Source organism: Scatophagus argus, chromosome 9, assembly GCF_020382885.2.
Source record: "Scatophagus argus isolate fScaArg1 chromosome 9, fScaArg1.pri, whole genome shotgun sequence".
Lineage (NCBI taxonomy): Eukaryota > Metazoa > Chordata > Actinopteri > Scatophagidae > Scatophagus > Scatophagus argus.
This window is the reverse complement of record NC_058501.1, coordinates 18,632,804-18,647,870: the sequence shown is the minus strand read 5'-3', so window position 1 is coordinate 18,647,870 and position 15,067 is coordinate 18,632,804. Positions and strand designations below refer to the sequence as shown.

At 43.8% G+C, this 15,067-nt stretch overlaps 1 protein-coding gene across 5 annotated transcripts in view; it reads left to right on the top strand.

The window, feature by feature from the left end:
- Nucleotides 1-15,067, top strand: part of cadm4 (cell adhesion molecule 4) — a 146,710-nt gene that overhangs the window by 103,108 nt on the left and 28,535 nt on the right. Inside the window, exon 1 of one of the 5 annotated variants that reach the window (XM_046398736.1) lies at nt 4,817-7,818. The exons of 2 other annotated variants lie outside the window; for them this stretch is intronic. In XM_046398736.1, coding sequence (XP_046254692.1) covers nt 7,722-7,818 — 97 coding nt within the window. In that variant the 5' untranslated portion in view covers nt 4,817-7,721. Of the gene's footprint in view, nt 1-4,816; nt 7,819-15,067 lie in introns of those variants that run through there. 2 more of the 5 variants (XM_046398737.1, XM_046398734.1) reach the window with 2 other exon arrangements.

The window sequence follows — 15,067 nt, the reverse complement described above, 5'->3', positions numbered from 1 at the left end:
AGAGCGAGAGAGAGAGAGAGAGAGAAAGAGTAACAAGAGTGACTTCAGTGCAAAGACCCTCTGTAAGGTCAGAGTGAGAGACGAGTAGAGCAAGAAAAGGATTGAAAAATAGGCAGAGAGGGCAAGCGGGGAGAGAGACAGATGAGCAGGGAGGGGTCGAGGAAGCAAAAGACAGAGTGAGAAAGAAAGGGATGGAGGGAAAGAGAGATGTGATAAAAAGCCATAAAAGGTTCCATTGAGACACTGGGTGAAAGGAAAGATTATATCATGCGAGGGAGAAATTATCCCTTTGTTAGGCGTTTGTGAATTGGCGGAATGAGGGCAAGGCAGTTGGCAGAGTACCCCCTCGGCAAGGTGGCACATAGCTGCTCGGTTATAATCACCCACACGATATGCCACGACAGCACACAGCTAACCTGGTCCAGACTCTGCTTCCAGCCGCACACTGATATACACAGAGCACACAAAAATGAAACGTCATGCGCTTTGGCCTCGACAGGTTGATATGCACATCAGTAACATATTCCACACGTATACCTAGAAAGTAAAGAGCGAAACAGTAAAGTGCATGCATGCACACACGGGTGCGGCGACAACCTATCTGTATTACATACGCGCATCAGAGAGCAAAGGAGCTTTCCACACATGTAACACGCAAACGTTTGCACATGCACCGAGACACACAAAGAGGAGAGACTGACACACGCGCTGCAGCAGAGAAAACAGTGAGCAGGGAGTCGCAGCCTGTCACTGGGAGGTAAGATGCCACATGGATAATGAGTGTTACTCCCAGCAGGTAGCTGTGTAGCATGTGGCTCACAGCACACACACAAACACTCAGAGCTGCGACAGTACATTCTCAACTTGGCAGGTAACACTGTTAGCATTTATCTTACTGAATAAGGGATGACTGAGCTTAGCATTCTGTTGCATGCCAATGGTGGCCCTGCATGGTTTTGCATAAAACATGACTATAATGCCTCATACTTAAACTGTGTATCTTTCTATTAATGCATGTATGAATGCAACAAGGGCCTGCAGCACCTTTAAATGTCATGTCTGCATTAAAAAGCCTCTAGCCTTGTTGGCCTATATAATCTAACACACCACACTCTGACACCCGGTATCCTGCAGTTCTCTTTATCGGAGCAAATGAGAAAACCTGCAGCTACCTTGAATCCCGCTGTGTCTTCCTGGACTACAAATGTTTCAGACGTTCTTCACCTTTCTTAGCCTTCCAAGGGCCCTGATCAGGCCTCCTCATTCATTCACAATGCAACTGTGTCTCTTACAAAATACATACGCTGATTTTCTTTGCCAATTCCGTTTAGTTGACGAAGTAATTGCTGCTGGGATTACATTTATTTGCCAAGTTGTTTTTTTTTTCCAGTCAAGGAAGTTTGACTTTCTTATATAGCATAGAAGTCACAGGAAGAGGTTAGGACAGGCAGCTGGGTGTTCTGAAACCAGGGATCAGGTTTTTTGTTCTGTCAGGTTATTAAAAGTCCAAATTAAGGTTAGGAAGGATTATGATTTTGGTTAAATGCAAAGATGTTCATGCCAATGTTCAGTTGATCTTGTGCTTCAAGTTCACTCTTTAACTTTAACAAAGCTACACAAGAAATACATTGACAGTGAAAGATTTGCAGATACATCCAGCGTGAATCTTTTTCTTTGCAAGTTTTCAGATCTGTTCAAAATATTAATTCAATTCTGGATACTAGATGTACTATTTAAGGATGTCAGTCCTAACTGTGGAACTAGAATATACCAGATTAATATATTAATGTGTTCCTGTGCTTGAACAGAAAGGAGCTTAGTTGAACCAAACTGGAAATGGAGACAAATTGCAAAACTGGCTCACATTTATGTACGGCCCCAAGACAGAAACATCACTGTAGTCTTTAGTGTGAAAGCATGTATATGTGAAAAGCTTCTGAGTCGGTAAGAAAAAAAAAAAAAAGAAGCTACATCTAGTTAAATAACTTCAACAATTAAACAAAGGAAGAACATTTCCACTAAAGTGGCAATCTTCAACTGGCTTATTCAGCTACTCTAGCACCAGCCATCAACAGCGTTCTCCATCTTCAGTTCTTGCAGTCTGTCACTTGAGAGTGTTTCATTCTAAAATGCATGCTCAGTTCTTTGCCAGGCTTGAAAAGAATGAGCTAAAATTGTCCCCATTAATGCACAGTTGATGCATGGTAAATGCATAATGGGATGAGACTAATAATAGGATTTCTACAATGGCTACCACAGTGGCTTTATGTCTTTCCTTCAACCCTGTAAAACCAGTGAAAAGACAGTGCCAAGTCTGTTGTCTGCCAAAAGGTGAGTTCAGTCTTCTCCTGTTTTACTGTAGATACTCAGAGAAAGGTGAGGCAAAGTTTTGGTATATGAAATAACACTGCCTGCTCATGCATTCACATCCAAACCACGTAATTCCAGGCGGCCAGTGATTCAAAGCCTAACATCTGTTTTGTATTCTTGTTAACCTGTCATGATGTGAGCCATATTGACTTTTATTTATTTGCCAGGCTCCACTGTCAACAGACTGTGAAAAATAAAGAAAATCAAAACTTGGTAATCCGAAGTTGTGTGAAGAAAGACAGGAGGTGTCACTCGAAATGTACCCAAATGATCGGCCATATTGATCCATTTGCCCAGGAGCGTGAGGTGAGGAGGAAGTAGCCTGAGCCGTGCCTCCAGAAAATGCAGTCACTGATAGTGTTCATAGATCGAGGAGCTGTGACTTTTTTAATTAGAGAGTTCAGAGCAAGCCCAGTTGTATTAGCTAGTGCGTGGCTCTAGGCTAGCTATTAACACCAAGTCAGCTAGACAAACAAGAAATCAGACGGAGGAGAGCAGAGAAGCAAGGAGATGCTGAACAGAACCTAGTGAGTGTACTCAGACTTGGCCCAAATTGTTGTTTTTATAGGAATATATATATATATATATACATATATATATGTGTGTGTGTGTGTGTGTGTAATAGAATTTTGCATTTCTGATGTTCACCTAGTAAAAGATCAAGATCAAGCACAGCGATTTTCAGTATCTCAAACAAAAGTTGCTGTAGTGTTGCGCATTTTGTTTATAGTGGAGAGAACCCCAGAGGAGATTACTCAATCAGGACAGTTCAGATAATACTTCGCTGTGAGTGATTAAACTTTCTTGCGGTCTGGGACTTTGTGGCAGCTCAATAAAACAAACTTCATAAGAAAGGAAACTTGAACGCTATTTGAATTGCAATCAGAATAAACACAATCTACATTCATGCACATGTATGAGCTCACACGGTTAGATTATTGTAACCACACTAATACTTAGGTTCACTTATGCTGAAACACCCTTGAGGAGATGTTCATTTAATTTATCTTTACCTTTCAGGAACACATGCTCTCCTTCACACTTTGCCAGCTAATAAACCCTCAAGGTTTACGCCTACACAGGCACATATGCATGTGCCCCCCACAACACACTCGCATTCACACACACACAGACATTCTCCCATCCCACTTGCCTGCACAACCTCAAGGGAGACATAAGAAATAAATTCGACACTTCCGCTTACCCAAGAAGCGCCTTAAGGACAAAGAGAAATTTAATCTTGGATAAGCCTCCCGATAGAATCTCTGCATTAGCCCTCTGCTGCTGGTTCACAGCTATCCCATCAACCCTTACCTCCCACACCTTGGCCCGATTCCCTTGCATCTCTCCTCCTCTATACTGCTTATTTGTTTTTTTAAATGTCCTCTGTTCTCCTCTCCTATGGAATGCCTGCTCTCCTCTATTGCATCTGTCCCTGACTGTTACACCACATCTGTTCTCTTTCTTTTTCTCGATACGTGGCCTTTGTTTTTGGCTGCACTCCTTTCCCCAAGCGGTTACTCTTGCCCCCCATTGAGTCCCTCCACTCCTTTGACTCTTCCTTGTCCCCCATCTCATGTCTCCCCCAACTCTTCCAATTCCCCCCATCAGCCCCCATCTCTCCATCAATTCCCACTGGTGGTACATACTGTATGTATCTATATTTCTCTTCCTCTCCCTTGTCGAAGCGCTTTAATACCATTGGTATTAAATGCTGGCACGACCTCCTCGGCATACTTAAGCAGGCAGGGATCCTTGTAAGGCTGTTTGAGTGCTTAATATTTTCAGCACGCCGCTGACTTAAGCCCCTTAAGTGCTTTGGCAACACTTATTCCACGGTGGCACCAATGAAGCCCATTAAAAATTTGATTTGGATGAGAGAGAGAAGAGAGGTAGAGAAAAAAGAAGGGGGGATAGGGGACACAATTTGCCATTACCTCCCTTCCTTCCGCACACACTGCGACAAAAACAAATACACTCATCAGGGGGTTGCCCACACAGGGACTTTGTAGACACACGCACACACACATACATACACACACTTGCCAGTAGTGCAATGTTTGCAGTGTCTTCTTCTTTTTGTCTGTAATTATGTCCTTTGTTGCACTATAAAACACTCTGTGATGACCCTATTTTGTTAAAAGCACTTGATAAATAAATTTGACTTTATTTGACTTGATAATAGGGAACACCAGCCCACAAATGAATGAATGCATCTTAACAGATGAAGATGTTTGTAAATACAGCTTTTGGCAGATTAGTACCGATAGTTTATGATCAGTTGATTAAGAACAAGTAGATGTGCCATTATAATAGCAAAACTATGTTGCCTTCAGCATTTTACAAGACAATGAAAGTCAAAGACGCAGAGTCTAATGTAGTTAACTTCCACCGTTGGCTGTGTACTGCTGGTTTTATTGCCAATAGCAGTAATGATAATACATGTGGCAATGAGTATGAACAAAAGAAATGCATTATGCCCCATGTGTTGATGTACAATATGATGTCAGGTTGGTCTAGTTGTTAGCAGTGATTTCTGTCATACCTTTTTATTGAGTTTACATCAGGCATAACTCATTTCTGCTTTATCTACATCCACCTCAAATTATAAATACTGCACACAAGCATGTACATAGTTCTTGTCAGTAGACAGCCTTGTGCATCGCTGCCGCCATAAAACTGGCCATTTAACATAAAGAGGCTCTATGATGCCTCTGTGTGTGCCTGCATGGAGAAATTAATGGGTAGTAGATAGTGACAGGGCCAAACAGACAGACAGCCAAATGTACACTCTGCTTCAGTCCACACTGGACAGACAAGCACATTCAGACACACACGCCGCCACTGTTTGTTGACCTGAAAGGCAACCATTGTAACTGCCTCCATCCACACACACTCATCTCTAACCTTCACAAAATAGTATGCAAAATATGCAGACACTGATCCCACACTGACACACACGCACACATTTTAAGTAAGGGGAGGGTGGCCAGGGTTATATAAACAAGTGCAGTACAGAAAACGGATAGACAGATGGATGTGACCAACAGCAATACCAGACTGGGATTATATCAATTTTCATAGAGCCAGAGGAAAGGACTGAAAGGAGGACAAACGCACGGGAACTATCTGCTACGGAGGGACTGGAAGACTGAAGGAAGAGCAGGGAGAAAGGAGGGCAGAACGGAGAAAACTAAACACAATTTGAGGAGATCAATTTGAACAAGTGAATCGACTTTGTTTCTGTCTGTCTGCTGCCAGACCCCAGACCTGCAAGTTGCTGGTGCACACCAACACAGAGTAATTTTCTCAGCGTCAGCCAGTTGACCGGTGAAGTCAGTGCCATAGGGAAGATTGGCTATGATCTGCTTTCGGCTTTGCCAGAAGTGTCAGGGCCATCGGCATTAGAGCTCATTGAGTTTGCAGTGCCACAGAGAGTCAGAATGGGCAGTGTGTGGTAATCTAAGGATGACACCCGCACTTTACTGCATCAGATAGCGTCCAGTGTGTGGTACAGCTCGTAACGCTTTGTCTCTGCACTGCAAACACACATACACGTAAAAAACACACATACTTACACATGCAAACACATGAGAGCTACACACTACCAGAATCCAACGATGCATTAGGTCCTGACAATCAGCGGAACTCAGGGCCGTAAGCACAGCAGGCTTTCGGATCGGTGTGTATGAGTGAGTGTGTATCCGGGGTGCACCCAGGCACGGACTACGCCCAGTGGAGCATGTTGGCAAGGAAGAGTTAGGCAGGTCGATGCTGCACGATTATACTGTCTGATAGCCTGTGATTATTCTGAGGAGTCTAAAATTACCACGTAAAATCACTGTCCATTCACGCTACAGTGTGTACATGATAGCATATCGAAAGAGTTCTAGCATTCAAGCAAATAATTGTGGATACCTTGAGTGAGTAGTATATAAATCTCGGGGGTAAAAGCACAAACCAAAAGGAGTATTATCTGACACTCAAGTGTCTGGCTGCAGTTTGCACAACCCTTTGCTAGTTTGTTTTTTACACAGGGCAAGCACTTCCACTTCGTGTCTGTATAGAACAGCACTCAAGCTCAATGGATTTTATTTAACCTTAGCTATCTCCAGATGAATTGCAAGATAGTGTCTCCATCCCTCCAGAGGCCGGGTCGGTTCAGTTATAGCTCAAAGGAACATTGACTTCTGCCTGTCGATTTGTAGGGTGAGAAGTCCTTGTTTGACTTATTAAAATACAATCTGTTCAAGAATGAGCATTGTTGCCCTAGATTTCACTATCCTCAAGGGCATGGCAGTGTAGGTAGCTCTATTTCAAAAGTTAACATTCAGTCAACATCAGTGGAGATAAACTTGACTTGCTTTAAAGGCATTTTCTCAGCATATCTTAGAATGAAATATAGTTTCATTGTTGTTTTGTGATCCTTGGAGCAGTGTGATTTGACCCACACAAGACAAGCAGACTGTTGTTGTGCTTAATTGTGCGACTGACTGTTAGGACGCCTGGTGCTCAGAACTAGCTGTGCCCTGAGTTGGCGCTGCAGTGTGCAGTTGGCGAAGTGCTAATTAAGTTGTCCATCGTTTGGTTAATTGCGTAGCTGCCAATACTAGATATGCCTGCTGTTAAATAACACAGGATTCCAGGTTTGCTTTGGTCACTTTTGGTATTGGTTTTTCTGGTTTATTGATCTGAGAGTTTTGAGCTTAGGTCTCAGAAGGCTCAGAGCAGTGTAGTAGAAAATAGCAAGGCTAGTGGTGTTTGTTGTTGTTGTTGTTGTTTTGCTTAGATGGAACTGAGCTCCCGTACTGCTTTGTAGTGGCAAAGCTTATGCACTGTATGGATTTAAGACAATGCATGTTGTAAGTTCTATCTAAGCAGCACAAGGTGCTAAAGTCAACATTGGAACTTCTTGTTGCCGTGAGCTCATCTCTGTGTGCAGTGTGATAGTGTCTAAATCGCTAGCTCTGTTAGCACCCTGAGCTCTGGCCAAACTTCTGTGTATTGCATGCTAGTCCTGGCTGCAGTTCGGTTCTATTTGACTTAGAAGCTAAAGCAGTTTTTTTTTCCATGTGTTGTGTTGCAGCGCAGCACATAAGAGTCCTTTATTCAAGCGTTGTCCTCAAACAGCAACTTCTGTCTGATTGAGCTAAAGTAAAGCTGGGCAATTAGCGTGTGCACGTGCCTGCAGTATTGCAGTTGAGAACAAATCAGTGTGTGTGTGTGTTTGTGTGTGTGCGGACTAGTTTGTCTGTAGCCGTGCAAGCAGGGTCACAGAGGAGCCATTGATCAAACGTACACACACAAACACACACACACACACACACACACACACAGCTTCTCAATACACAATGAGGCCTGTCCGGAGCTCTATCCACTGCTGCCTCCTCCCTGCCCCCTTCTCTATGGTCCTCCGCAGCCTGGTCCTGGTCTTGCTCTGCATCACTTGTAAGTCAAAACGCATGAACACTCACATGTACACACACACACAGATTAAATGACAAGTGCAGTATTGATTCTAGAGGGAAACTCAGGTGTCATTACACATCAAATGCATCAGGGAAACAAGCACACAATCTTCACATGTACACACTCATTTTATATTACGTGGCAAATCAGGCAAATGCTACAGGTTCATTAAAGCACGCACAACAAGATTAAAAGACGGCATCTATTCCAAATCCATCATCACACTGAACTCTGCCCTGAGATCACACACACACCATAAACACTATTACGTGAAATCAATCAACATCCTCTCGCAATAATGTCTATTATTTGTTCATTTATTCGTTTATTTATCTATTACAAACTGCAGTATTTTTACAAGTGCTCACTTTTAACCTTTAAGCATATATTGGACTGAACTGTGATGATTTTTGATGGGTGAGTGTAATTTTCTTTCGTTTATGGTTATACCTCAGTTCAGGTAGTGCACTGAAATTTTGTTGTGCTATAACAATAAAGTGATCTTGACTTGACTCTTCATAAGCACAAGTTCCCAGTTCTTTTTAACTTAAACTCTCTGCAGATCTACCTCTAAATGATCCAATGTGATGCCTAAGTTATACAAAAAGAGAACACAATCGTCAATTTGATACTAATTGATGTAAATTGATACAGACTGAGATCCTGTGCAGTGCCCGGCGCATGGCCAACGGTGGAATAGCCCACGATGGTATCAAGAAATGAGAGCTTCAGATGAATTGTTCAAAATGATGGTAATTAAGTTAGAATTGGCAATTAAGATTAGGACTAGAGAGAATATGAAGACAGGAGCATATGCCCAGGAGGTGAAAGTATGAGGGAATGAGAGAGCAGACAGAGAAAAAAGAGTGGACTAATGGACCAAAAGACTTAAAGGGAAACAATCACAATTGACAACAGAAGGAAAGAGAGATAGGAGTTGCTGAAGCCCTTCTCAGATGTCCTCTGAAGAACCTAATACAAGAAAGTTGGACCCTAATGTGGGAGAGATATGACGAGCCAAATGGAGAGGTTGTTGAATAGAAAGACAATAGTGCTGGTGGTGGTGGGGGCGGAGAAGGTCAGTGCAAGAGACCATTATTTCTTCAGAGAGAAAGAGAGACAGACTGACATGAGGAAGGAAAGGAAAGAAAGACCTGGCTGGGGCTGCAGAGGCATTAAAAGAAAAACAGCAAGACAGAGATGAACAACACAGTCTGTGTGTGTGCAGGCAAGAAAGACAGAGATGTAGGGATGTGATACAAAGATAAAACAACAGACAAGGCCTCAAAGAAGAGCCTCAGGTCAAAATTTGAAGTCAAGAGTTATAAGATTGATTGAACACAGGGCAAAGAAAGCAGTATATGAAGTGGAGTGGGATCAGTGGCATAGTTGTTATGTGCTATTAATACCTCCTGTCATTATTATCATGCATTTAATAGAAGGAGATGTTCCTTCCCGGCTGCTCATTGGTAAACAAGTGTTGTGCCACTGTGCTCTGCACAGCACCTTCTCCTCTGTGCCGTCCAAAATCTCAATTCAGTGCTGTTTTCTCTTTCTTTTTCTTTTCTTTTTTTGCATATTAGATCAACAGAAGGTCATTGTGTGTTGTGTCATGCTGAGGGGGGGGGTGCTGGGTGGGGGAGACAATAGGGGAGTGAGGGATACAGAGAAAGAATGAGTTTGTGTCTTGGCAGTCAGTGTGGTTATGTAATTCATGCCAGTAGGACAGTTTTGTGTCAGGACTTGAATGTGCACACAAACATATACGCTCTTGTACACTATTTTACACAAGCACACACACAGACACAAGCACACACACACACAGGCCTCTAAATGCATAAACACTCTGGTATATTCCAACATATACATCCATCAGTGTCTCTCTCGCTCTCTCTCTCTCTCTCTCTCTCACACACACACACACACACACATACACACACACACACACAGATGCACACCAAAACGAAGGCAGCCATGTGGTGGATTTTGAAGGGGTGCTAAGACCAGTGCTTTTGGCTGTAGTGAATCTCCAGTGTGGTAGCCGCCTCGTAATAGCCCTGTAAATTTCCTTTAAGCCGCTGTTGGGTTGTGTGTGGTGGCCATTGTCGCAGCGTTGTTGGGGCTGTGACAGACTCGGGTCATAAAACGTTGCACAGCAGATAGAGCTAACCAGCTTTAACTTTCAGAGTAGAGAGGAAAGAGAGAGGAAAATGCGGGATTGTGAAGGGTAAGAAGAGATAAATGACAGTGCAAAAAGAGTAATGGAATGGGTGGACAAGAGGAGAGGAGAGCGCTTAGGGAGATGCAACACAGCGGGAGAGGCAAAAAGATGGGATGGGGCAAGAGAAAGACAAGGTGATTGAAATACACCAAAGGGCTGGAGAGCCATAAAGATTTGAAGGTCAGAACGAGAGATGCAGGAGCAGGTAGAGGAGGGGAGGAGGTGGGAGGAAAAGAAGGGTGGAGGTGATGAGAGGACAGAGACAAGAGATTTCAATGCCGAGAGCTGAGGCAGTGTGACTGGGGAGCAAAGTCAGAGTGTTAAAAACAGGATGTGAAATATATAAATAAATGAAAGTCAGTGTTTCTAATGAGGGGGTCAAGTGTGATCAGAGTCAATTTTGTGCTGATTTTGCTGATTATCAGCGCGGTGCTCACAGTGCACCAGTGGGTGATGGAGAGGGAGTCAGGAAAGAGAGAATCTGAAGTTCCTGCCAAAGAGAAGGAAAGACAGAGAAAGGAAAAGGAGAGGGATGGGAAGCAGAGAGAGGTTTGAGCTCTACAATTGCCAATTAAAAGAAGAGAAAGTAGAGAAGAAGATGAAAGTGGAAGGAAAAACTGAGACATTCAGCTTCCTGCTCTTCTCATTTGTTTTGTCCTCTTGTCCCATTCCCTCCTCTCACTTTTTTTCTGTCTTTCCTTTGCTCCCCCTCTTCCGGCATGCTATAAAAACAGCGCGATTATGCTGCAGACTTGAGCTGCAGAACAAATCACATTTAGCAAAGGAGAGTGTGGAGATGGAACCAGCAGAGAGGCAGGAAAAGATTCCCACTGAGTCGCAAAAAGAGAAAGAACGAGAGAGAGAGAGAGAGAGAGATTGCATGGGGAATGAAAGCCTATTGCAGCTTGGAAGATAACTATTGCAATGGGGTGGGCTACACAAAGAAAGAGGGACAGGAGTGAAGAGACGGTAGCTAAAGGGAGAGAGAAAGAAAGAGTTGCAACAATTCTTCTGAGGCCCAGGAGAGAAGTCGAGGAGATCTTTAGGACAGCACTGATGAGGAAGATGAATGATGAACGATGCAACAAAAGACGAGGGAGGAAAGAAGGAGAAAGAAGACAGGAAGAAAGGGGGAGAGATTGGTGAAGGGAGGAGGAATCAAGGATTAGATCAGAAAGAAGGTAGGGAGGAGAGGGATGGAGCAACTGTGGGTTTAAGTAGAAAGAGAGAGATGGTGAGAATTAGATTAGACATGAAGGCAGCGGGAGGAGAGAATTATGAGTTGTGGTCTAAGTTGAGGCGAGGATGGCGGGGCTCTCATAAAATTAGAAGAAAGGCTGAGTGAAGGAGATGGAAGAAAAGGAGGACAGGAGAAAGCGACATAATGAAGGTAATGAGAGAAGAGATCGAGATTTGTAAAGGATTATGTATTATTTATAGAGGGAGCATCTCTCCTTTTTGCACTGGATTTGATTGGCAGAGTTCTGGCTCCCTGAGAGAGATGGAGAGATAATTTTAAACGGGGAAGTGAAAAGGGGGGAGAGGGAATAGGGGAGATTTGTGGGTCTGCAGAGGGAAGTATGGAGGAGAAGAACCTCAAAGTCAGCTATTTCATTGAGTCAGTGTGCTGCAAAACTCTGTGATTAACCTGGAGCAAGTGTGCGTACACACATAAACATTGCAAACTTCATTTACATACATACTGTGGAAACCGGCTCGCCTTGCAGACTCCAGGGATAATGGTAAAAATGTACATCCAGATGGGAAGAGATGGAGAATTGACCCCATAAGAGTGGAAAATATGAGCCGCTGTTATTGTTTTAATTAAAGCAGTAATAACATAAGGGGTTGTGCATTGAAGACTCCTGCATCGATTCCCTTGCAAATCCGTGGCCAGCATGCATAGAAAACACAAGCTCTTGGCCCACTTCCAATCGAAAGATAATGAGAGATAATGAATAGGGAGACAGTGACTGCACTGCTTCAAGGATACATGGGGGCTTGTATGGGGGCAAACGGAGACAGCTCATCTCTTATGTTGCTTGTCTTTTTTGCCCTGTCTTTTCCTCTCTTCAGTCTCAGAGACATGGAGAGAGAGAAATAAGTTGAGGGTGAAATCGAGGGAGAGAGGCGCAGTAAGGCGGTAATTCAGCTGGCTAACCCTGCACCAGTGAGGCAGTTTCTAGAATTTACCGTGACCAAGGGTGAGCCAGCAGTCCACCTGGCTGCCTCCCAAATCCCCCTCTTTTAACTCTCCACACCTCTGTTCATTCCCTCCCTCTGTCCCTCTATCCCCTGCCTCCCTCGGCTTATAACTCAACCCCATTGTGGGACCATTAGGACGGGCCCCTGAACAGCCTTGTCTTATGAATTTGCACGCCTATTATTTATTTATTTGTTTATGTATTTTGAAATGATGGTCCTTCTCGGATCTCTATTGCCGTAGTAAATAAATGCTCCTTTTTTTTCCCGGGGCTGTGACAGCGGGGGTAGAGGCATTTCAGATGATGAGAAGCACCAATTCACTGCTATGAAATACTGCCCCCACTTGGTTGGAGAGAGAACTGATTATTTTTGCTCCCCCTCCTGTTTTATTTATCCGCTGATCACACACGTCAGTGCGCTGCCATGGTATCGATTGCTCTTCAGCATTTTCTCCTAATGTGATTTGACGCTTGTGCAGTATTTTATTATGGGCCCAGATTTTAATGGGGGCCAGATTAATTCCACTGTCACAGATGTTGATCCCTCCACCTCCTCCGTTGCCTCTCTGTATACTGTACTGTACTGGCGATCAGAAGCACAGGCTCACGGCCTTGATGTGATGCCTATAAAAACCTACAGTCAAACTAAAGTGCTCTACCCAGCTGCGTTATGAGCGGGGGTGTGAGAATATGCGTCATCTCTCGTATATTTTGTCCAGCCCCTGCCAGCTGCATTATTATACCCAAACCATCGCTTCCTAACTCCCTGCTATCATTTCCTGGTTAGAGCCCTCACTCCCCCACCATCTCTCTATCTCTCTGTTCTCTTTGCCCAGATTGATCATCCACCAGCAGCGAGCAGGTGTTTCTGGGTGGCATCTCTCAGCGGGCGACAGCGGATGCCAGCCTTTCCGCTCGCAACAGCGGTTAACATTTTTTTGTTTTTATTTTTCTTTGTTGCTCTTTTTTTTGCACTTTGCTGCTATGCCACTGCAGCTAATTTCCTTTGAAGGGGTGACAGCTGTCAGGAGAAGTGTGTGTACCAATGGACAACTAATTGGTTTTTTTGGCCCCCTCCCAGAAACAAACTTTTGACCGCTTTCTTTCGCCTGTATGTAGTCACTCTCCCACTTGATCTCGTCTTTCTCTGTTGGCTCTGATGGGTCACTAATCACATACAGACCCTGCACTGACTTTGTCAGAATGCACAGCAGCACCATTACAATTAACACTGTTTAAAACAATGGCGGCCTAGCCCGGTTGCCACGGTGATGAGTAATAACAGCCATTAGAAAAATAATTGGGATGGCGGTGGCAGGCCCTGATGCCCTCAGATATGAATCACAATATTGATGCAGAGAATGGGAGCAATAATGACTACAATTAGTGGTAATTGTGAGGATTTTTTTTTTTTCTCTGTTCCATCGAGTATTAGAGTCCCCTTTGCCTTCATCCCCTCTTGGTTTCTTTCTGTCCTCAGTTCAATATCCACTGTTTCCTCTGATGTGATGAATATGTAAGCTTCGAGTATTTCATTAAAAGAGATTAAAATCGAGCGGAGAATTAAATTTGGATGAAGTTGGCGGGATCAGATGATGTCAGCTTAATTGCAATATGCCAACCCCTGCATATGCACACGCAATGCACATGCTGACCTATTGTGCACACACACACACACACACACAAACATGAGCACAAGTGCACCCACGTACATGCACACTGTGAAACTTATGACATGCTTGATTGCAGATATAGACATTTATTTTGGCCCAAAGCAGTCAAGTCAGCAACTCCTGCTGTGGCAGCCACCATCTGTTTGTCTCACAACGTTTCCTGCCTTTTAAAGGTGTTTTACAGAGCTCAGAGATATTGCCAGACCAAGCAGTAAATGTGTATGTATAAATATATATTGTTGCGCTGTCTTTATCGGCACACCTTATTGGCTGATTCATCATCATGCTTGGGTGCTGATGTTGTTCTTTTTCTAAATCCTTCTCAAGGCCAACACTTAGCCAGGGAGAGGGGCAATGCAAATGGGAATGTAAATTGGTAAATACTAGTTTAGGGAGGCCAGCAAGCTGGTACACTCTTCAAGGCAATCACATCCCACTCCTGGCTGGAGCCTTATGGCTAATTGCGCATAAATCATTTGAATTCTAGCGGCGGATCTCGGTGTCCATTGTGCTTCGCGGGAGGTGTGACTCAGCCCGAGCTGTGTCAACAGCCTGACCCGCAAACACGGAGGGCACTCCAATCAGAGCATAATCAAGCTCCTCATTACCAACTCGTGGGCTGTCAGCAACATCAAAGAGCTCCCTGCTGTTTCTCAGCCCCCTTGGCTAAAAATATCGGGTTTAGGGGCCAGACAAGTTTGTTCCGAAGATAGTGTGTGAAAGTTTCTGAGTGTGCTTGTCTTCCCCCTGTATGCATGCACATTTCTGACTGTGTATATGCTTCCTCATTTGTGAGTGGGTTACTTGCAGGAGCACAAGCACACACAGAAATGTTCATACAGGTGTTTTGTGTGCTTGGGCATATTCATTCTCAAGAGCCAAAGCAAGCACACAATCCCCTCTAGCACATTCCAAATACCTGTAATAAGAGCCATTACATTGGGATAATGGAGAGTAATCAATTGGTTTAGCTTGCACCTGGATGAGAAATTGCATTAGGAATGAGTTACTGTAAGTGCATTCAAGGCTGCCACCATGTTCTCACTGCTCTGCACCTTGGCCAGCTTTTTCACAGCTGATCGCAGACTCATACCGTAAGAGTGCACTTCAAACTATTAATATATGCAGAG